At 41.9% G+C, this 23,600-nt stretch overlaps 1 protein-coding gene across 3 annotated transcripts in view; it reads right to left on the minus strand.

Moving 5' to 3' along the window:
- The window catches only part of LOC141205336 (structural maintenance of chromosomes protein 2), a 127,239-nt gene that overhangs the window by 84,151 nt on the left and 19,488 nt on the right, over window positions 1–23,600 (minus strand). For all 3 annotated transcript variants that reach the window (XM_073664095.1, XM_073664135.1, XM_073664087.1), the window contains 5 exons: window positions 18,168–18,401; window positions 12,469–12,618; window positions 12,157–12,390; window positions 10,119–10,278; window positions 9,918–10,035 (listed from right to left, as the gene is read on the minus strand). In XM_073664095.1, the coding sequence (XP_073520196.1) occupies window positions 9,918–10,035; window positions 10,119–10,278; window positions 12,157–12,390; window positions 12,469–12,618; window positions 18,168–18,401 (896 nt within the window). The remainder of the gene's footprint in view (window positions 1–9,917; window positions 10,036–10,118; window positions 10,279–12,156; window positions 12,391–12,468; window positions 12,619–18,167; window positions 18,402–23,600) is intronic.

The following is a 23,600-nucleotide window of genomic DNA, read 5'->3' on the forward strand; positions in this document are numbered from 1 at the left end:
GAAACTCAGCCACATTGGAGGGTTTCCAAGAATGAACCGTATTGTTAAGGTCATGCCACAGCATCTCAATCGGATTAAGGTCAGGACTTTGCCTAGGCCACTCCAAAGACTTATTCAGAGGTGGACTAGCTGGTATGTTTTGGATCATTGTTCTGCTGCTTAACCTAAGTGCGCTTCAGCTTGAGGTCACAAACAGATGGCTGGACATTCTTCAAGATATTTTTGGTAAACACCAGAATTCATGGTTCCATTTACCACAGGAATTCTTCCAGGTCCTGAAGCAGCAAAAACAGCCCCAGACCGTCACACTACCATCACATTTTACTGTTGGTATGATGTTTTTTTTCTGAAATGCTGTGTTACATCTTCCAAAAAGTTCAACTTTTGTCTCGTCAGTCCAAAAGTTTTGGCAAAACTGAGACAAGCCTTTATGTTCTTTTTGCTTAGCAGTGGTTTTTGTCTTGGAACTCTGCCATGCATGCCATTTTTGACCAGTCTCTTTCTTATGGTGGAGTCATGAACATTGACCTTAACTGAGGCAAGTGAGGCCTGCAGTTCATTGGATAGTGTGGGGTTTTTTGTGACCTCTTGGATGAGTCGTAATTTGGGTGGGCCGGCCACTCCTGGGAAGGTTCACCACTGTTCCATGTTTTCACCATTTGTGGTTTGCTTGAGCCTCAAAAGCTTTAGAAATAGCTTTATAACCTTTTCCAGACTGATAGATCTCAATTACTTCATTTCTCATTTGTCCCTGAATTTCTTTGGATCACAGCATGCTGTTTGTCTAGCTTCTGAGGATCTTTTGGTCTAATTCAACTAAACAGGTCTGTGTGTGGCTAGGGAAATTGAACTCAGCTTCCTAAAGATGTGATAAACAACAGTTAATTCATGATTTAAACAGGAGGGGGGGGGGCAATCACTTTTTCACACAGGGCCCTGTAGGTTTGGATTTCTTTTTCCCTTAATAATAAAGACTTCATTTAAAAACTGCATTTTGTGTTTACTTGTGTTATCTTTGTCAAATATTTCAATTTGTTTTGTGATCTGAAACATTTAAGAAATCAGGAAGAGGCCAAACACTTTTTCACACGTGTGTGTGTGTGTGTGTGTGTCTATAGGAGAAAGAAAATCATATATAGAGTTCTAAGTTTCTTAGATTGAGCTTTAAATCTATGGGCCTCCAGAGCTTCGCACAAACGTATCATATCTATGTAATTTTGGATCAATAATCTGCAAGGGTCTGAGACCATGAGCACCTATCCTTCAATGTGCATTATTAATGTCACCAAATAAAGAATTCCAAAGATGAGCACAGTGAGTCCATCATCTTTGCTTCTTTGTAGCGTTTCAAATTTTATTCTGGCAATACCTTTACATCAGCTCAAATGTCAAAAAAAATCTAATTGATTTTTGGAGGGGGAAAAAAACAAAAAAAAACACTGAGGGATTCAAATTGGGGAATTACGTGGAAGAAAGTAACGGACATATAGAATTTTAATAAGGCTAAACGGGTACACCAGGGAGATAGAGAAATTCTTGTACCATTCCAGCACTCATACACTAGAAAAGATGAGATGCCGAGTGCACTTTCCCATTATCTTTAGAACACTTGTAATTCAGTGCGACAGCAGCTGCTCCTCACTGTTCTCCTCTCCCGTCTGGAACAATAGGTTACATCAGTGTGCAGCTCCCTGCTGTTGCTATCAGCCAATTTTTCTTTTTCATAATAGCAATTTCTCTGCAGTGAACAGGGTACTTGGCCTGCTCCAGGCTGTTCTTAGCTGCCTGCCCCCTGATATCTGTCTCTATTTAGTCCAAGAACAGGGGGCATGCTCCCTTCTAGTAGCATTCATGCTAACAACTCCATGCAAATACATGCTGTGATCCTCTGATGTACAACCCATGACAGAGCATAATGTATAATGCCATGTGTCAGGCAGGGAGCAGAGCACTGCATTGGTTTAAGGCTACAAACCACACCCCAATTATAAAACTGAATAGTGATAAATATCAGGGGGCTAGCAGCTATTATCAGGAGACTTGCTGATAGTAACAGCAGGGAGCTTCACACTGGTGTGAGATGTAATATCCCAGACGGCAGTGAGGAGCAGCTGCTGTCACAAGGGGTATGGAGTCGGAATAAAATGAACCGACTCCTAAAATATATAATAAATTGGTACAGTAGTACAATGCAGTATGTGCGGCAAATGTTTTCATAAGAATTTGAAAAAGTTATGAAATGTCGTATAAATGTCTGTTCTATTCCTGATCTAAGGATCTATGTTTTGAGTTGAGATAAATCTGTTCTGCACTTTATGTACTTGCTCAATAGTGAGGCATTGCTGTGTAGTCGAAGTCGGTGGGTTAGCGTACCGACTGCACAGCCCTGGCTGTCACACTGAATTACAAGTGTTCTGGGCATCCCATCTTTATAGTATACGAGTGTAGGAACAGAACAAGAGTTTTCTATCTCCCCGGTGTACACCTTTAATACAGCCAAAAACTGAAAGTGGCAATTCACACCATATATCCATTTTCAGCCTAAACTTCTCTATCAGGGGATCCAAATTCAACAACTTCTCAAATTCTGAGATAACCACTATACCCCCAAGATATTTACCAGACTTAACATCTAGCGGTATGATGCTTCTGTCAAGTGTCATTTTGACAGTCTCACACCATCTCCGACGTGGTCCAATTAATACAAAGCCCTGACTGCACATCTTACGCTCTAATAATGCTCATGACATTATGTAAAAACTGCCCAGAGTCCCCAAAAAACAGAAGCATTTAAAATGATGCCGTTGCCGATGTGTGCGTGCGCGCGCAACAGTCTGCTGAGATGCAACTGCGGGGAACCAGTGGTTTACCATGGCAACCAGGTGCCTGCTGAAAGGCCCAGTTACTGCTGTCTTAGTCCTCCATAGTCATAGGCTAATTTTAATAGAACTGCAACACTGGTCAAAAAATTCAGGTTCAAGATTACAAGATATTAGATATCTATCTCTATTTATCTATCTATCAATCAAAAAATGAATATGCACTGCACCCCATGCCCATTGGCGTAGAGAGCAGTGAATATTCTTTTTCCTTAATAGCCTGCACACTGTCCCCACAGCGCCGCTCCTGCAGCTGCTTGGTGGTTATGTGTGCCCACTATTAAAGACCATGAATATTCACTACAACCTACTCCCATGGGCGTGGGGAGTAGTGAATACTCATGCTCTTTAATAGCGAGCACATGCAATCGCCAAGCCGCAGCAGCAGCTGCACTGCAGGTCCAGTGTGCGCGCTATCAAGGAGAGTGAATAGTCACTACTCCCCATGTCCATAGTCCCGGCGTGGGGAGCAGTGACTATTCCAGCAGCTCATCTCGCAGTGTGAGGGCGCATGGCAGAGACGTCATGCGCGGCTCACACTTTGAGTTGAGTGCTGGCAGCAGAACGGGACTAAGCGCTGGAGCAGAGGGAAGAAAGGGTAGTATAATGGTTTCTTTTTTGTGTACAGCATGATGGGGGTGGGTGGAGGTGCCACGCATACCAGGATTGAGGGATGGGTTATTGGAGTGCCAAGCATACCAGGAAGGGGGATTGGGGTGCCACGCATACCAGGAAGGAGGGGGCCATATATACCAGGATGGGGAATATTAACAGAATTGGGGGACATTACCCCTATAACAGTGCATCATGAGCATATTTTTTGCTTACATTTTTTTCTATTTTCCTCCTATAAAACCTAGTGCGTCTTATGGTCCCAAAAATACTGTATAGGTGTAATATTTAATATATTCTATATAATAATAACAACTCACTCTGATGGAAAAGATACATAAAAACAATGGAAACATTAAATCTAAACTATATTATTACTCAGTAAGCTGTACTCCCAAAAAGTGAAGGTTCTTAGCACAAATTGGCCAATTCATGTGTGCCCATCAACCTGGGCAAGGTGACCTCCTGAACTGAAGGGTCCTGCTTTACGCTACATGCCACTTTTGGGCTACAATCCTACAAATTTGGACAATGGGCTAAAACGCCTACAATTTAACGGGCAGGTAGAACTAGTTATACATCACCAGCTGGTTAATGGGAGGATGCAGCAGGTGATGTATAACCAGTTCTACCTGCCCATTAAATTGTAGGTGTTTTAGCCCATTGTCCAAAGTTGTAGGCTTGTAGCCCAAAAGTGGCACGTAGCGTAGAGCATACACTTCTATGGAGCGAGGCCACGCCCGGTCTAGTGATGCAGACGGCCAGTACATACAAACCCTCCGGTCACGGGTCTGAAGCCGGCGAATCCCCGCAATGCACAGTGCCTGTGCTGAGGGATTCATAAGTCTGCAGTCACACAGAGTGTGACCGTACATTAAAATCACAAAAGAGAAAAAGATTTTGGTCTGTTTTAGGAAAAGAAAAGAAAATTTGGGGTATTCGCTGTAAAATCTTTCTATGAGCCTTCATTAACCCCTTTATCCCCGAGGGTGGTTTGCCATTGTTTGGGCGCATGGCAGGGCTCGGAAGAGAAGGAGTGACTCTTTGGAATGCAGACTTTAATGGAATGGTCTGCGGGCATCAGGTCACGTTTTTAGAGCCCCTGATGTGCCTAAACAGTGGAAATGCCCAAGTGCCCCCTTTTGGAAACTAGACCCCCAATGAATTTATCTAGATGTGTGGTGAGCATCTTGAACCCCCAGGTGCTTCACAGAAAATTATAACGTGGACTTGTGAGAATATAAAAAAAAACAAAACATTTTTTTCCACAAAAATGTAAAAAAAAAACATTTTCACAAGGGTAACAGGAGAAAGTGGACCTCAAAATCTGTTATCCAATTTCTCCCGAGTACACTAATACCCCATGTGTTGGAGAAAACTACTGTTTGGGCGCATGTCAGGGCTCGGAAGGGAAGGAATGACTCTTTGGAATGCAGACTTTGATGGAATGGTCTGTGGGCGTCATGTCACGTTTTTAGAGCCCCTGATGTGCCTAAACAGTGGAAGCGCTTAATAAGTGCCCCCTTTTCGGAACGGATACCTGATTTTTTAATTATATAATGTAGTGTCATACGTTAGTTGTGTAGGACAATCTGACAAAAACACTACACAACTGACATATGACAACCTGACGAACACTACGTCAGTTGTGTAGTGTTCGTCAGGTTGTTATACGTCAGAAATTAATTTAGTAGTCCATGGAAGTATGGTACCTTCTGAAGCATTCTTTCATGCACAGGCCAGGTTTGTCGGGGCAGCTGTCACATCGATAAATGGTGTCCTTGCGTATTCCACTTCTTTTGTGACTTACCTTTTTTTCCACTGTGAGGGATCTCCCCCGGGAAATGCTGGCCTGGTACAATTCGAGGTCCTTCAGTTCCGGAAGTACTGGGGCCCGCTCCGTCACCACTGCCAAATATCAGGGCCCTGATAACGACTTCCTGGAAGTGAAGGTACGGCGTAGAAGTCTGGCCTGCACATTGTGACAGAAGGAAAGTGTTGTGCATTGCCATCTGTACAATGTGCACAGCCAGCTTCTTATACCATACCTTGGCCTTTCTCAAAGAACTGTACAGCTGAAGGACTTGATCAGAGAGATCAACTCCCCTCATGTACTTGTTGTACCCCACTACACAGTCTGGTTTGACGACCTGTGTTGTGGAACCTCGTACAGTGCTGAGGGTGCTGCCATCACCATGTATGGTGGTCAAGAGAAGGACATTCCTCTTGTCCTTGTACTTGATCACCATCAGGTGGTCGCTACATTGGACTCTGCTGTCACCCCTTTTGAGCAGCTGCCCAATTAGCGTCTTTGGGAGGCCTCTCTGATTTTTGCGGACAGTACCGCAGGCTGCAGTACCTCACGCAGAGAGGGACTTGAAGTGAGGGACACTGGTATAAAAGTTATCCACGTACAGGTGATAACCTTTATCCAGCAGTGGGTGCACCAAGTCCCACACAATTTTCCCACTCACTCCCAGAACAGGGGGGCATTCAGGGGGTTCAATCAGGGAGTCCTTCCCTTCATAAACTCTAAACTTGTGAGTGTACCCTGAGGTGCTCTTAGGAGCACCGATCCTAGGCTGCACATCACTATTTCCGGCAATTGATTGCCGGAAACAGTGAGAAATGCTGTGACCGAAGTCGCGGTGCCGCATTGAAGATAGGGGGTACTAATACGTATGAGGCCCACAAGGCCCAGATACGTATTAGTACGCCCTGGGCCAGAAAGGACGCAGGAAACCGTGGGGGTATGCTATTGCTACTAGCAGCATGACACTAGGCAGAAAAGTAGTTCACTCCTCCCCAGCAGGCTATACCCACCGACCGGAACAGAGTTAAGTAGTCCGTGAGAAAGCAGTAGGAAAGGAGATAAAGGGACATAAAAAACTGAACCAACAATGGAACAAGCAAGGGTGGGTGCTGTGTCCGCCAATGAAGGCTCTGAGAAAGATTTTACTGTCAGTACCCAAAATCATCTTTTCTTGTCCTAAAGCAGTCCCTCAGCGATCAAGAAAAAAAATAAAACATCAGAATTGCCTTTTTTCAGTCGCTGCACTTTTAAAACAATACAATGTTCTATTATACAAAATAGTATCAATAAAAATATCAGCTCAGGGCAAAAAAAGAACAAAAAAAACAAAAACCACAAGCCCTCGCACAGCTTAATCAATAAATACAAGTGTAAGAAAATGGAAATTTTTTTTTTTCCTTTAAATTTCTGAATTTTCTTTCACTTCTTAAAAAAAAAAAAAAACGAAAAAACTGACCTGATGAGAATCGTGTTGCCAAGTCATCATTTGTTACCACACAATGAAGGTCAGAAGAACAACCACCCCCCAACCCCACCGCGCCAAAAAAGGCAGATTTGAGGGGGGGTATTTTTATGCAATGTCATTGCACTTTGAACCCCCCACTTCTTTTTTTTCCCAATATATCGCATGGTAAAATTAACTCTCATTCAAAGCTAGAACTCGTACTGCAAAAGAAAAAAATAAATAAAAAAATCCAAGCACTTATATATGGCTTGATAATAAAATAGAGTTATGGCTCTTAGAATAAGAGATGGAAAAAATGTAAGAGCAAAATGACAAAAATTCAATGGTCATTAAATGGTTAAACAATCCTTATACCCATGTAAAGACGTGTCTAAAGCCTACAACACGGGAGGATGTATGGGAGGGAAATGAGGAGGTCGAGTCCTTATGGGTGGAGATACATGGGGCAAAAAACAATAATAAAATTATCATAGGAGTCTGTTATAAACCACCAAATATAGCAGAAGCCACGGAAAGTCTATTAATGAGACAAATAGACGAAGTAGCAAAAAATAACGAGGTGATTATTATGGGGGACTTCAACTACCCCGATATAGACTGGGAAACCGAAAGCTGTAGATCTCAGAAAGGAAACAGGTTTCTGTCAATTATCAAAGACAATTATTTGTCACAACTTGTGCAGGAACCAACTAGAGGGACGGCCCTTTTAGACTTAATATTAACTAACAGGCCAGACAGAATAACTGAGGTGCAGGTCGGGGGGGCACCTGGGAAATAGTGACCACAACATTATACAATTCCACATGTGCTTCAGTAGGGTGCCCAGCAAGGGAGTCACAAAAACACTGAACTTCAGGAGGGCAAAGTTTGATCAGCTAAGAGATGCCCTTCACCTTATAGACTGGGATAGTATCTTTAGTAATAGGAGCACTGATAGAAAATGGGAAATTTTCAAAACAGTCCTACATAGTCACTGTAGAAGGTACATACCTTATGGGAATAAAAGGACTAGGAATAGGAGGAAGCCAATGTGGCTAAATAAGGAAGTCAAGAGGGCAATGAAAAACAAAAAAAGGGCTTTCGGTAAACTTAAACAAGAAGGCAGCGAGGAAGCGCTAATATCTTATAGGGAAAAAAACAAAATCTGTAAGAAACAAATAAGGATAGCAAAAGAGGAGACAGAGACTAATTGCCAAGGAAAGTAAAACGAATCCCAAACTGTTCTTTAACTATATAAACAGTAAAAGGATTAAAACTGATGGAGTTGGCCCATTGAAAAATAACCTCGGTAAAATCATAGAGGGCGATGAGGGTAAAGCAAACCTACTCAATAGCTTCTTCTCCACGGTTTTCACAAAAGAAAACAATTTATCAGAGGAAATGCAGAGTGATAAAGTAAACCCTCCGCTAAATATCACCCACCTAACCCAGGAGGAAGTTCAGAAACGTCTAAATATCAAAATAGACAAGTCACCAGGCCCAGATGGCATACACCCCCGGGTACTAAAATAATTAAGTAATGTGATAGACAGACCGCTGTATCTTTTATTCAAGCACGCTTTATGGACAGGGACTGTCCCACTAGACTGGCGCCAAGCAAATGTGGTACCAATATTCAAAAAGGGGTCTAAAAGTGACCCTGGGAACTATAGACCAGTCAGCTTAACGTCTGTTGTGGGTAAATTGTTTGAAGGATTTCTTAGAGACGCTATTGTAGAATATCTTAATGATAACTGTCTAACTCCATATCAACATGGATTCATGAGGGATCGCTCCTGCCAAACAAACCTGATTGCCTTCTACGAGGAGGTGAGCTCACAGCTGGACCGGGGAGAGTCAGTGGATGTTGTATACCTTGACTTCTCCAAAGCGTTTGATACCGTGCCACACAAAAGGTTGGTATATAAAATGAGAATGCTTGGTCTGGGGGATAATGTGTGCAAGTGGGTAAATAGCTGGCTGAGTGATAGAAAGCAGAGGGTGGTTATCAATGGAGTAAGCTCAGGGTGTGTCAGGGTTACTAGCGGGGTGCCTCAAGGGTCTGTCTTGGGCCCTATATTATTTAATATATTTATTAATGATCTAGTGGAAGGGTTGCATAGTAAAATAGCAATATTTGCAGATGATACTAAACTTTGTAAAGTAGTTAATACAGATGAGGATAGGGCACAGCTACAGGAGGATTTAGATAAATTGGGGAGTTGGGCCAAAAAATGGCAAATGGGGTTCAATGCCGATAAATGTAAGGTCATGCACATGGGAAAGAAAAACAGCAGTCACCCATACATATTAAATGGGAAACCGTTGGGGAAATCTGACATGGAGAAGGACCTGGGCGTCTTGGTTAACAGCAAATTAAATTGGAGTGCCCAGTGTCAGGCAGCAGCTGCGAAGGCAAATAGAATAATGGCATGCATCAGAAGAGGAATAGGGGCATATGATGAGAACATTGTTCTTCCTCTGTATAAAGCGCTGGTAAGGCCGCACTTAGAATATTGTGCACAGTTCTGGGCTCCGGTGCTCAGGAAAGACATATTGGAGCTAGAGAGGGTACAAAGGAGGGCGACTAAGGTAATAAAGGGAATGGAGGGACTAGAATACCCAGAGAGGTTGTCAAAATTAGGCCTATTTACATTGGAAAAGAGAAGGGAAGACCTCATAAACATGTATAAATACATCAGGGGCAGTACAGAGATCTCTCCGATGACCTGTTGATACCAAGGATGGTGACAAAGACGAGGGGGCACACTATGCGTCTGGAGGAAAGAAGGTTCCTGCACCAGCATAGAAGGGGATTCTTTACGGTCAGAGCCGTGAGACTCTGGAACTCTCTGGGAGAGGAAGTGGTGATGTCCAACTCACTTAATGAGTTCAAGAGAGGCCTGGACGTCTTTCTTGAGAACAATAAAATTACATCTTATGCTTAGTGATAGTTAATTAATCCAGGGATTTAATCTGACTGCCAGATTGGAGACGGGAAGTGAATTTTTCCTCAATGATATAAATTTGCCTATACCGCATGGTTTTTTTTTGCCTTCCCCTGGATCAACGCTGCGGAATAGCTGCAGTGCACAAGAAATAGGCTGAACTGGATGGACGCTTGTCTTTTTTGAGCCTTATAAACTATGTAACTATGAGTGCAGTGTACCTGTATTCAAAGTGGAGACTGGAATAGCGAGCCATCAGCGATTCATAGGTCTCCCTAAGGCGTCCTACATTTCTAGATAACTCTCGGCGCTTTTCCAAAAGCTTCTCCTCTTTTCCATCTAAAGTAAAAAATGTAAGTTTAAATCATTATTAAAAGTTGTGTAAGAATTTATCATAAAAACTATATACGTTACACGAGAACCTTCATAGTTAAGTTTCTTGATTTCCTCTTCAAGCTTCTCCTTGCTTTTCTTAACGGCTTCAAATTTCTCATTGTCTTTCTTGTAACCACTGTCCATCTTCTTTACCTCGGCCTGCTTGGTTTTTAGTTCCTGCTGTGCATGCTTCAGTTTCAATTGAGCCTGAAAAACAGAATTTCTGTCACATATTTATTCTAACTCTTTGGTTAAAATAATGATAGCTAGTGAATTTCCATCTTTCCATCATTTTCCTTGTTCTTATTGGAACATTGGAAGATTACCACTGATCTAATATCTAGTCCTTATGTAACTTGGTCGAAGGAAATCTCTTCTGGTTTGTGGTTCTCCGTTGTGCATGCTTTGCAGCAATTCGATAATAAAGGCCTCATTATCGCAGTGTCCTCTGGTTAGTGGATATTGAGATGTGTCTGCTACTTGATTTTTGTGCATCATTTATTTGGGCTGTCAACAATGAACATATCCTTTACGGCAGAGTTAATGAAGTAATATTGGTCTTCTCTTCCTGGGACGGTCCTCAGTTTCATAATAGCAGTAGATGTTTTTCACAAGGGACCTTGAGGATACCTTAAAAGGCTTTAGCAATTTTCCAGATTAAGACATGGTGGTCAAAGTAATGGACTGTCACTTCTCTTTACTTTGTTGAGTGGTTCTAGGCCATATTCTGGCTTAGAACAGTTGTAGCATAGTGCTCAGCACTGGATAGTACTGTGTACCAACACGGTCTCTGCAAAATACAACTGATGGTCGCAAACACTTTCTGAAGGCTGTTGATTCCACAAGTGAACTCTTTATGTGGCATACCTGTTTATTGGTAGCCATGCTAGGCGATTACCTAATGAAGCTGCTTGAGAGAATGCCAGAGGGGGTGTAAAGCGGTCATCAGAGAAAAAAGGGGTACTTTGAGGAATCTAAGATTTAACAAATTTTCTGGTTTGTTTCCATGTGTGTTCCTTTGTGGTTCTGCTGCATTCAGTCTGAATCTACAACATGCACATTCCAATAAGAACAAGGGAAACACTGCATTAACAGGGGTGTCAAAACCTTTGACTGGTACTGTGTAATTAAGTTTATAGAACATGAAACTGAATTTCATTATTAATCCACAATTGTTATTTAACCAAAAAATATAGTGCCCTTGAGAAAGTATGAGAGGCTGCTTTATTTGTAATACAAACTCTACAGGAGCAGGGTACAGAAAAAAAGGTGATAACTCACATTAGTTTACTAGCTTCCAAAACTGCAAAAGAGGACTTAAATATTAATTATGGATATTCATTTTATTCTTAATTCTGTACCATACATTACATAAGATTGCATCAGCCATAGTTTCTAGATGACATGCGCTATTTGTGTGGTATTTTTAGTTCACTACCATATGCGGAATGACAAGTGCAATAAAAGCCCATGTTAGAGACAGGGGGCTCTCTTGCCATTCCACAGGACGAGGATCTGTGTGTAAGCCAGCTGCTGATGTAAGTCCGGACACATGGTGTCATCCGGACACACGTGCTGGACACAGACGCAATCTACCATCCAGAATTCCAGGGAAAGATGGGTTAATCTCAACAATTAAGCTAATTATGGACAAATGGACAATCACTTTGTAACTAATTATTGTATGTACCTTCTGCAATAATTCTTTTTAATGGACAACCTGAGAATAAATAGATACTTTTTTTTATAAGAATATCTTGATATTGATACTTTGAGAAGTCATCGATAGAGAAAAAATACAGAAAGTAGTATTATTTTACAAGGACATTAAGGAGTATTGTAATCAGCCATCTGACGGGGCCCCAGCCGTCAGATGGGACATGGCCCCAGCATGTTTTTGCCTTAATCGTAATATACAACACTATGTAAAAGCCCACCGTGTTACACAAGTTCTGCCTTGTTTTGTCTTCTCCTGATATGACAAAAGTGGAATGAAAATTCAAAAACATTTTGGTTTATGTCATATTCCTCCAGATTTTAAAGCCATAAAACATTACCATGCTTGCAAGAAGAAAAAAAACGTACCTGCTTGGCCTCGGTTTCCGCTTTGCTGATGTCATTCTTGCATGTCATCATCTGTCCCGCTAGCGTAGCCTCCTCACCGTCTTCATTACTCGACAGCCCTGCAGACACTGCATTGAAATGCTGCTGTGCAGCAGTGAAGGCCTCTGTATCTTTTTGACTGGTCTCTTGCAGGATGCTAAAGCTGTCTGTAATCTTCTTAATTTCCTTCTCCTTGTTCGTTAAAGCCTTGGCATCCTTTAAAAAGCAGTTAAAACATGAAGACTCTATATAATAGGCTCAGACCAGTTACATATTTTTTTCCCAGCATCAGACCTCTTCCATGCTTTTGACCACTTCTTTGCGTTTCTTCTCTTCACTTTTCAAGTTTTGTTTCTTCAGATCCAGGGCACTTTGTGCTTTAGTGTCTGCTCTTTGAGCTTCAACAAGGCCTTCCTCTAGTGTACGCAGGACACCGCCAACTTCCTTCAAAATAAAGAATCATAGGTTTTGTCATATAAAAATTAAAATCCATAAGACATCTCCAAGGAGGGGCATTCACCCCCCCCCCAACACACACACACACAGAACATCAGGGACAAAGAACTAAGCTTTCCTAGACACAGATTTTAGATACGACGTCTCAGATGGTCAGATATGAATATTGTGGTTTGTGTCTATTCAATATTTACGAGATCTAGATTTCTGGCGTTGCAGCAAAGGGACGGACGTAACGCACTCACATCGCCGTGGGTTCACTAGAATCCCTCCACTTGAATAACAGCCTGATAGATGAAGCTACACCTGTCATATTTGGGGTCTATGCAACGGTAAAATCATGATAAATATGACGGTAGTGTCTAGAGCCTGTGATCGTCAGGAGCAAAGATACAGAGAATGATGGAAATCTCAAACTTCTGAAACTGAAGCCACATCCCACGATCAAGCTCACATGAGGTCATCAAAGGGAAGTGTGTGGGTGTGACTTAGCAGCTAATAAAAACACAAGGCAAATTATGATTTGCGTTCAATGCAGGGAGATACATACCTGTGTAGACTTGATCAACGTTCCACTAGACGTTTCTCAATAGAAGTGTTCCCATTTGCTAAGCTCTGAGCCATTTCTGTGACCAGTGTTTAGTAAGTTTCTTTTGTTAATCCATTTTATTCTATGTAATTGTATACATCGTATTATTTTGCTCCCATTTTGTATCATGTATATATATTTTTTCAAATATAAAACACTGCCCATCTTTCAGGATTAAATATATAAAAAAAATGTAATAGTTCTATTCCTTTCGCTCTGTAAACCACAACCCTGAAGCTATACATCCACAGGCCTGTAAAACAATCGGTGGTGGCAGCTAATAATCTTTCTTGTGTTATTGTGGAGTTGGCAGTGACCGTACAGAGGTGTGTGTACACACACACACACACACACACCTCGGTATGGTCACTGCCAACTCCACAATACATACACACACATACATACGTACATAATGCAGCTACCGGACATAGCTGATGGGAGGTATGTATCACAGAGATTGTAGTCATCTGTGATGTAATCCTGGAGCACTGCTCTAGTGCACATAGCACTAAGAGGAATGTTTGGTGCATCTGAGCCAGGTTTTACGGGCAGCCTGAACGATGGGTGGGTCTGGCTGCCCACATACCTCACCTCTGGGTGTGGTTAAGAGGTTAAAATGGAGTCCGTTGATTGACACATGATCTTGTGTATGGAAGAAGGCCTCCTGTGTGGTTTACCCAAACTAAGCCAGGGTAATGGACACTAACCAGCCTGTGTGACCGCAGGACTGGCTAACCAGAGACTTTGTCTAAAGGACGGTTTTCTTTGGTTTGCCTGCACATTTTCCTTTTGGTTGAGGACGGTTTATGAAGCAATAAACAGACATTGACATTTAAAATGGAAATGTTTGGTCTTTTGCCTCCCGACGCACCCAGGCGAGTAGCATTCCCTACAATTGGTGGAGAACGCGGGCAGCATTCCTAGCAAACATGTGAGGGGATACAAGCTTGGGTCAAACGTTTGGGATCTCCTTCCACAAGCTTGTCACAATAGTTCGTCGGAATTTAGGCCCATTCCTCCTGACAAAACTGGTGTAACTGATCCAGGTTTGTAGGATGCCTAGTTCCACCTGCCTTTTCAGCTTTGCCCATAAATTTTCAATAACGTTGATTCCTTTGTATGCTATGAGTTCTTGCAGTAATGTCAAGTCATTTTTGCGGCGATGTGGCTGGGATCTGACAAAGGTACCAAGCCTTCAAGTATAAGCGGACAGTAAAAGTGCAAAATTGACAGATTTTTTAACTCTGTCAAAGTTAAACTAAATTGGTGACGAAACAAATATCTTCAGAGCGTATATCACTTTGGCCATCCATCGGGTCCGATGGTAGGTGCACGTCTGAGTTTGCCGGCAAACCAAGGAACAGTAGTGCCAGTGTTAACAATTCCTTGTAATTATCTCTTTGATGGCATTGTGTAAGCTGGTTGGTGCAACATTCAAACTAGACACTCCTTAAGTGGACCTAGCTCAGTTGAAATGGTGTCATCTTCCACTCCAGCCAAAAACTTGGTTTTATCCAGTTGATTCCAGGCAGCTGAAAATCTCTCTAACAACTATGTATTTGGACCTGTTGATGCTGGCCACAATTCATCAAACACGCTTGAAATAATTAGCTTGTGAATGTGGTGCCTACATAGCAAACTCAGTAGTATTTAGAGATTAGATTTACCTAAAACAGTGAATAATACCAAATGTTGTCTGTAATCTGGCAAGTTTACTTAGAAAGAGGAAATATAAACCAATAATATTTGTTGTTTGTTTGTTTAATTTAATAAGTAAATTGAAGAGTTTCAAGGAGTGGGAGGGTGGTTTGAAGGTTAAAGACCAGGCCAATTTTTACAATTCTGACCTCTGTCACTTTATGAGGTAATGACTCATAACGCTTTATGGATCCCCCTGATTCGGAGATTGTTTTTTCGTGACATATTGTACTTCATGATAGTGGAAAAATTTATTCGATATCACTTGCGTTTATTTGTGAAAAGAAAAAAAAAATCGTAAATTTGGCGAAATTTTGAAAGTTTTTGCAATTTTCAAAATTTTAATTTTCATGGCATTAAAATCGAAGAGATGTTAATTTATTAACTATTTTGTGACATTTCCCACATGTCTACATCAGCACAATTTTGGAACCAATTTTTTTTGTTAGGAAGTTAAGGGTTAAAAGTTGACCAGCAATTTCTCATTTTTCCAACTAAATTTACAAAATTTTATTTTTTTTTTTAGGGACCACATCACATTTGAAGTGACTGACCACATTCAAGAAAATTATTAACCCTTCAGGTTCTTCACAGGAATTATTGGAATAGGGAAGAAAAAAAATGAACATTTAACTTTTTTCACAAAAAGGTTACTTTAAATTCCAATTTTTTTTATTTTCACAAGGGTAATAGGAAAAAATGGACCCCAAAATTTGCTGTGCAATTCCTTCTGAGTAAGCCGATAACCCCTATGTGGGGGAGAACCACTGTTTTGGCGCACGGCAGGGTTCAGAAGGGAAGGAGCACCATTTGATTTTTGATTGTAAAATTTGCTTGACTTATTAGTGGACGCCATGCTGCGTTTGGAGAGCCCCTGATGAGCCTAAACAGTGGAAACCCCCCCCCAAGTGACCCCATTTTGGAAACTACACCCCTCAAGGGTTTTATCAAGGGGTATAGTGAACATTTTGAACCCAGAGGTGCGACACAGAATTTGATGACATTAAGTCATCATATTGAATAAGTTGTCATTAGTCTTGAGTGCAAGTGCTCGCTACTTGAGTTTGCATCGGGTACTCAGGTATGCACCAAGTATCAAGGGTGCTCGAGTGACATGCTCGAGTCCCCTCTCGCATGTTTCACGATTATTAGACACCCATATAAAACATGTGGGGATCGCTCCTGAATGGCAGGCAATCCCCGCAAGTTTTTTTTTGGCTGCGAACCATATGGGGCGGAGACTTGAGCATCCGCGATACTGGGTGCATACCCGAGCACCCGATGCAAACTCAAGTAGCGAGCACTTGCGCTTCAACACTAGTCGCCATATCGTCAGTGCTGTGGTGTCTCCATGACACCGACTCAGACTCCCTCATACATGGCTCATATTTAAAGAGGTATTCCCATTTCCAAGATGCTATCCCAATAAGTAGTAGGTGTAATAATAATAATAATATTAGCAAATACCTCCAATTAGAAATGTAGTATAGTATTTTTGATTCGCTATGCCACTTACCTGATGTGCAGACAATACAGGACCTTAGGTATCCACGGTTACGACCACTAGCAGCTAGCTAACTGTCACTTATCAGTGCACGTAACCATGGATACTTAAGGTCCTGCAATGCCCTACACATGAGGAAAGAGACAAAGAATAAAAAAAAAACTGTACTACACTTCTAATTGGAGGTATTTGCCAATATTATTACACCCACTACATATTGGGATAGGATCCTGGAGATGGAAATACCCCTTTAAGTGATAAATTTACTGTAGCACAGATTCATCTCAGCTAAAAGTCTAGACCCAGGAATAGGACATTTCATAACTTTCCCAAATTTTTTTCCTTTACTGTAAAAAAATGTCCCAACCCTAGTTTTTTTTTTATTTTTTTTACGCCGTTCCTCATGCAGTATAAATGATTAGACTACTTTATTCTTCGGGTCGGTAAGATTACAGCGATCCCAGATTCATATCGGGCTTTTATGTTTGGCAGCTGTCACACACGAAGACGCTTTTTTTTGTTGCAAAGAATAGTTTTTGCAATCATTTTTCCATATTTCGGCTGACAGTCATGCAAGGGCTTGTTTTCTGCGGGACAAGTTGACGTTTTTATTGGTACCATTTTCGGGCACAACATTTTTTGATAGTTTTCTATTCAGATTTTTGGGAGGCAGAATATACAAAAAAATCAACAATTCAGGATTTTTTTTTTTTGCTTTTATGTCGTTCTGCGTGTGGTAAAATTGATAAGGCAGCTTTATTCTTGGGGCCAGTACGTTTACAGCGATACCACATTTATATATCTTTTTTTAGGTTTTGGCGCTTCTACACAACTATTTTATAGAAAAAAATATTTTTTGTATCGCTTTATTCTGAGAGCTATAACTTTTTATTTTTCGGCTGATAAGCCACCATACAGCTCTGTTTTTTTGCGGGACAAGATGAATGTAAATAAAAATGGTACAACTGAAAAAACGTCATCTTTATCGCGTTTTATTCCATTTTTTGTTTGGCGGTATGATGAAGCATCATGTTTGTTTTTTTTTTTATAGTGTTCACATAAGGGGTTAATTAGTGGGACAGTTTTATAGGTCAGGTCGTTCCGGACGCGGCGATACCAAATCTGTACTTTTATTGGTTTGGTATTTTTTCATAATATTTATGGGTACAGTATATTTTTTCATTTTTACTTTTACACTTTGTCCCACTATGGGACTTTCATTTTTTGGAGGCTGATCGCTTGTATAGCATTGGGATGCAGCAGCCTCTCCTATGCTATGCAGGCTGTCAGCCCTGCAGACACAAGATAGATCGTGCACTGAGCACGATCTAACTTGCTGATGCCTGGTGACCCGGATGTCATGACGACATCGGGTCACCATGGCAATGATGGGGACCCAGCGCACACAGCACTGGGTCCCGATCCAAGGTAAGATGGGTACTCAGCTGTGAGAATCAGCTGACACCCGGCGACAATCGCCCCGCACAGCTTTTGTGCGGGCGCGATCACATTTTGCGTAATAGTACGTACCTGGTCCATAAGGCCGTACTATTACTGATAATGTCAGTAAGGGGTTAAGGTTGTCAAAGTGGAAATACTCAAGTGGAGATGCACAATTTGTGTGTCTTGAGGTGAAAGGAACACTTGTTAGCAGGTACCCTGACATATTATAGATGGCGGCAGGAAGATCATGCAGCACAATAACCTTCAATCAACTTATTTTTAAGAAACTAAAATCATTTATACCTTATCCCTCTTCTTCTCCAACTCCACAATCTCTTTGCTCAGTTCTTTCACCTTCCGTTCATTCTCGGCCATTGTCTCCTGAAGTTTGTGAATAGAATCCTGCATTTCCATCAGTTCCTCAGCAGAACGCACCTTGGTCTCCTCTGCACACATAAACTGATAGGCTACATAGAGACGGCTCAGATGTTCAATTTCTCTTGAGATCTTCTGGTATTCCAAATAAGAGGATCTCTCCTATGGAGATAACACAAGAAAACAATTAGAAGCTCGGCAAATGCATATACAGTAAATTATGGAAAAAACAAAAACAAAGAAAACCCAAATACACACAATTTTACTACTTTTCTGATTAAAAAGCTCTAAATTATTCTGGCTTCACATAATGGCTATTGCCCATATCAATGTTTCATTGCATATACACTACCAAAGAAGTAATAAATACAGCTGCATTGGATCTGACGCATGCAATATTAGCTATATACACCATTATCAAACATACTAATATTGGTAGAAAATAAAGCATAGGCAGCACGTCATTTTTTTCTGTACTGGTTCAAGCTCCAACACAATATAATCTAGAAAAAAGAAGATGCAGCAACATATGGAAGAATAAAGCAGCAATAAAGGCTCACTTTAGTGACTTTAAGTTGCCCATTTATTAGGGATCATGTGTGTAAGTGTAATGATGGCAGGAATATACTCACCAGTTGCAGTCGTCACATTACTGCATTTGTGACCCACCAGATCACACAGTGGTTGTTGTGTGGAGGTCACTTAATTTTCTTAATAAAAGTCTATTAGACTCAGAATGAGGCTAGAGGGCCGTGTTCGGAGTCTCAGACTAAGACCACGTTCACAGGTTCAGTTTTTTACCTCAGCGTCTGTAAGCCAAAATCAGGAGTGGAACAATCAGAAGAAAAGTATAATAGAAATTCTTGCACCACTTCTGTATTTTTTATCCACTCCTGGTTTTGGCTTACAAATACTGAAAGCATGAATGTGACATTATATTGAGAAAGTGACCTCCGCTCCACAGTGATCCAGTAGGTGACAGATGCAATGATGTGGCGCCAGAAGGGACTGAAGAGCAGCTGAAACCAAGAGAAGACAGCGACTGGCGAGAATGTTACTACCTTTATTACACTTACATACATGATCGCTGACAAACTGGCAAATCATTTCACCGGAGTGGGGCTTCGAATTACCTGTGTAAAATTTCAGCTATTAAGGCAGCTTTCAAACAATGCTCAATAAAAGGCTTCAATAACTGAAATGTTGCACAGTTCATTAACCAGTTCAAGACCAGGCCATTATGCCTCTCTTCTGACAGGTGCATTCTCTGTTTTTTTTTGGTACATCGAATTTTAGACCCGTTAAAAAAGTTTCCCATAATTAAACTATTTTTTTCTCCGCAATACCTGGGGTTAAATTTTAGTGTAAAATAAAAAATACATAATATAATTATAAAAACACATTTTAAATGGTGTTCTCCTTTCTATAGAAATTATTTCTCTCTATCGCTTCATTGGGGGACACAAGAAACCAGGGCTGTGGAGTCTGAGTCGGTATAAAATGGACCGACTCCTAAAATATATAATAAATTGGGTACAGTAGTTCAATGCAGTTTGTGGGGAATATTTTTTCATAAGCATTTGGGAAAGTTATGAAACGTCCTATTCCTGATCTAAGAATTTAGAATTTTAGCGGAGATGAATCTGTGCTACAGTAAATTTATCATTTAAACATGAGCCATGTATGAGGGAGTCGGAGTCATGGAGTCGGTGGCATGGAAATTGAGGAGTCGGAGGTTTGGCTTACCGACTCCACAGCCCTGCAGGAAACCATGAATGTATGCTGCTGCCTCTAGGAGGGTGACACTGGGAAAAAGGCCAACTCCTTCCCAGCAGTGTACACCCCACCGACTGGTAGAGAGCTAACGAGTTTTCCATCTCTGCCCTCGCAGGTTTAAGGATCAGCCCTCAAGAATAATCTTACCGCTATTCGGTTGGCAGCATTGTCTGTCTGCCCATGTTCCTGCTCAAGGTTTCCCTCTGGGGTTCCTACAACGAAGTTGTTGGACCCAGCTGAGCGACATACCTACATGAGTCTTTATCTGCGTTCTCTCGCTTACAGTTGTCGGCTGCTCCCAACAACAGCAGTATATTCGGTTGCAAAGAGGCTCAGCTTGGAAGTCTTTGACCTGGATGCACCATCCCGCATGGGAAGTATTCACCTTTTTTCCTTTCCTTTCAGGGTTGTTGCTGGTCTGGGACTAAGCAAATTGAGGGTCTCCAGACGCCTCAAGATCTGAGCACCTAATTCCACAGGCTGGACCAGTCAACCTCCTACCAGACAAGGGAATTTTCCATTTCTAGACACAGGCAAGGATATTCTCATCAGAGCCTTCCCTTCAGAGGGCAGCCGTTACTGATCCCTTGGAGGAGTTACCATGCCCATTTCTCCAGTGTACGGAATTTTTTCATCCGTTGCTGCCAGGGTCTTTCCCCCCATGGTAAGTTCTCGGCCCTTCTCCTTGAGATTTAGTCTCTTCATGAGCATGTTAGGCACATTTGTGGAGACAATGGAAGCAACTCTAGCCTCCCATCGCAATGGACGGGATAGTCCGTTTCTGTATCGAACTTCAGTTCTCCCCCCTCGGGCGAAACATCTCCTGATCGGGAAGAGCTGGTTCCCCCTCTTCCCTCACTTGACTTTCCTTCTGTTGGGGAGCTGTCTTCAAGGAGCTTAAGGCCCAGGACCGCTGGAAAGACCAATAATCCCCCCTTCCACCAAATCTCCGAAGTACAGAGTCCATCCCATCTACAATAGCCATGACTTAATCTCCAGAGCGGAACTCCAAATAGGGCAGTCTTGTGTTTTGGGCCGAGCTCAATGTTCAGCTTCTCTCCTAGGGTCTACCTTATGGACTCACCCAGGAGAGCCTGTAAGTGTCCATTTGACAATTACAGTCTGTCCAGACCTGCCTTCTCAGGGTCCCTTCCTCCTCCAGAACTCTCAGCCTCTTTGTTTGCATCATGACTGCAGAAACCGCAGCCTTTTGGGCCGCTAGTTTTCTCCGACCAGGTTACTTCATAATTACCCAGTCTTTTTCTATTCCCTCTTTCCTGGCTTTTGTACAGTCGGACCTAGACTCCGGTCTGTCTTCCTACTCTTTAAAGGGTCAGGACCGACTTTTATATCCCCTTCAAGATGAACTTGGCCCTTGTCCCATAGGGAGGCTCTCCTTCCTTTCTAAGGTGGTTACTTTTACCCTTCCAGAAGAACTTGGCTCTTCATCCCACAAGGTATACCAGGATCCTAGGTCAGGCTCCATCCCTCCTTTCTAAGGTGGTTACTCCCTTTACTTCTAAAGGTATTTCATACTTGCTTCTTCCATTCCTCTGGAGTGACCTCTTCTCAACCAGGATCTTAGAGCGGCATCTATATTTCCAGGACAGGATTCCTTAGATGTTCATATTTTTTTTTGCGTTTTCTGAAGGTGGTCTGTCCACTTCCTACACCTCCATGACCCAATGTACCTGTTTTTTCTCATTTTCGGAGCGTACAGAGTGAAACAAAGACCGATCACGCTTAGGATCCTGGCTTCCCCCACATGACAGTGGGGACTTCATGGGCTATTCGCCCTTGGAACTGCTAGACTGCTTCCTGGTCTTGTTCCACACGGTTCTCTTCTATGCTCTTAGAACGCCAGGTTGGACAAGAATGTCCTGCGCGCAGCAGTTGACCTACCTTAGATTTTGGTGTAGCTGGTTTTTCCCACCATAGGTACTGCTTTAGGTTTCTTGTGTCCCCCATGGTTTCTCATGTCCCTTAGTGAAGTGATAAAGAAAAGATGATTTTTGGTACTCATCGTAAAATCTTTTTCTCAGAGCCTCCATTGGGGGGGCGGGACACAGCACCCTCCCTTGTTTGTGCCATTGTTGGTTCAATTTAGGGTATGCTCCTTTTATCTCCTTTCCTACTGCTTTCTCACTAACTGATTAGCTCTCCGCCAGTCGGTGTTCGTAGCCTTGCTGGGAGGCGTTCATTTTTTTTTTCTGCTTAGTGTCAGCAGAATACACCCATAGTTTCCTGTGTGCCCCAATGAAGGCTCTGAGAAAAAGATTTTTCAGCGAGTACCAAATATCTTTCATAAATATTATATCTATCTATATCTATCACACAAGCATTTTAATACTTTTATTTTATACTTCAAATTCAGTTAAATAACTGTATAGCAGAGCTGACCGAGTGCCCTAGGACCCAGAAGCTCCTGTTCCCTCCCTACACTCAGCAATTGCATGATAGCTGGGTCCTGGGAAGAGAGCAGGGACAGTGGTTACTAATCTTTATACACAAGCACTGAACCAGTGCTGTGTATACCGTGATCAGGAAGGCAGTGATTGTAATAAACTCTCTGCCTTTTCTGTGGATAGTTTAGTTTTGGTTGAAAGCCAGCTATCCACTACAGCACAAACTCCTGCAAGCTGCTTACTCTGCACTTGATGTTTTAGAATGTCAGTGGAATAAAGTGAGGACTGCTAGGATGTTTAAAAGGCAAAGTTTCACAATTTTTTTTTATTAAATAATTATAAAGAAATACTTTTTTTTATTTTTTTTTTTAAATCTAGTCTAAAATAGAAAATTGTAATAAAATTCACTAGTCTTGTCATTTACTTGGGGTTGGCATTTTTATTTGCTGGTCTGTATCAGAGCATGACACTAAGGGTTCACTCACATTAGCGTGTAAATCAGACCAGTGCATTTAGAGGAAAAAAAAAATAATTGCAGCATGCTGTGTTTGGCCGTGTATATCGGACAAGACTCGCAAATGCAAGTCAATGGGGGCGAGTAACCAAGAAATTGCATCAGACAAGCACAGGAAGTTCACAGCCAGCCAGACAGACACACTAGAATAAATATCCTGTAGCTATATCATTTCACAACCCCACTACATAGTATAAACTTGCACCCTTTAGTACCTTTCGTGTTATTGTTGAGCTTTTTAGGCTTGTTTAACCTAATAAAAAAAAAAAAAAATTACATAAGGGTCCCCCCTATTTTATGAACGCAGCAAAGGTACAGCAGACAGCTGTGAGCTCATATCAGGCTGGGAAGGTCCATGGATAGTGGGCCCTTCCCAGCCTAAAAATACCAGCCCGCAGCCGCCCCAGAGGTTGCGCATCACATTAGATGCGCCAATTCTGTCACTTTGCCTTCGCATTTTCTGACTGCCCCCCAGGAGACTCGGTGACTGATGAGCATTGTTACTGCATCACCGCTGCTCAGAGACGCTGGTTCTCGCAGAGCGCAGCGTGAACTGGGAGTGGCTGCTGCTAAAAGCCTATGGAGATTCAGAATGAGCCTCCATAGGCTTTAAACGATGGAATCGGGGAAAGTCGAAGGAAGCACTGGACTACAGTTGGACTAATA

This window comes from Phyllobates terribilis, unplaced genomic scaffold (assembly GCF_046119375.1).
Source record: "Phyllobates terribilis strain yellow unplaced genomic scaffold, ASM4611937v1 Scaffold_1__5_contigs__length_1240528914, whole genome shotgun sequence".
Lineage (NCBI taxonomy): Eukaryota > Metazoa > Chordata > Amphibia > Anura > Dendrobatidae > Phyllobates > Phyllobates terribilis.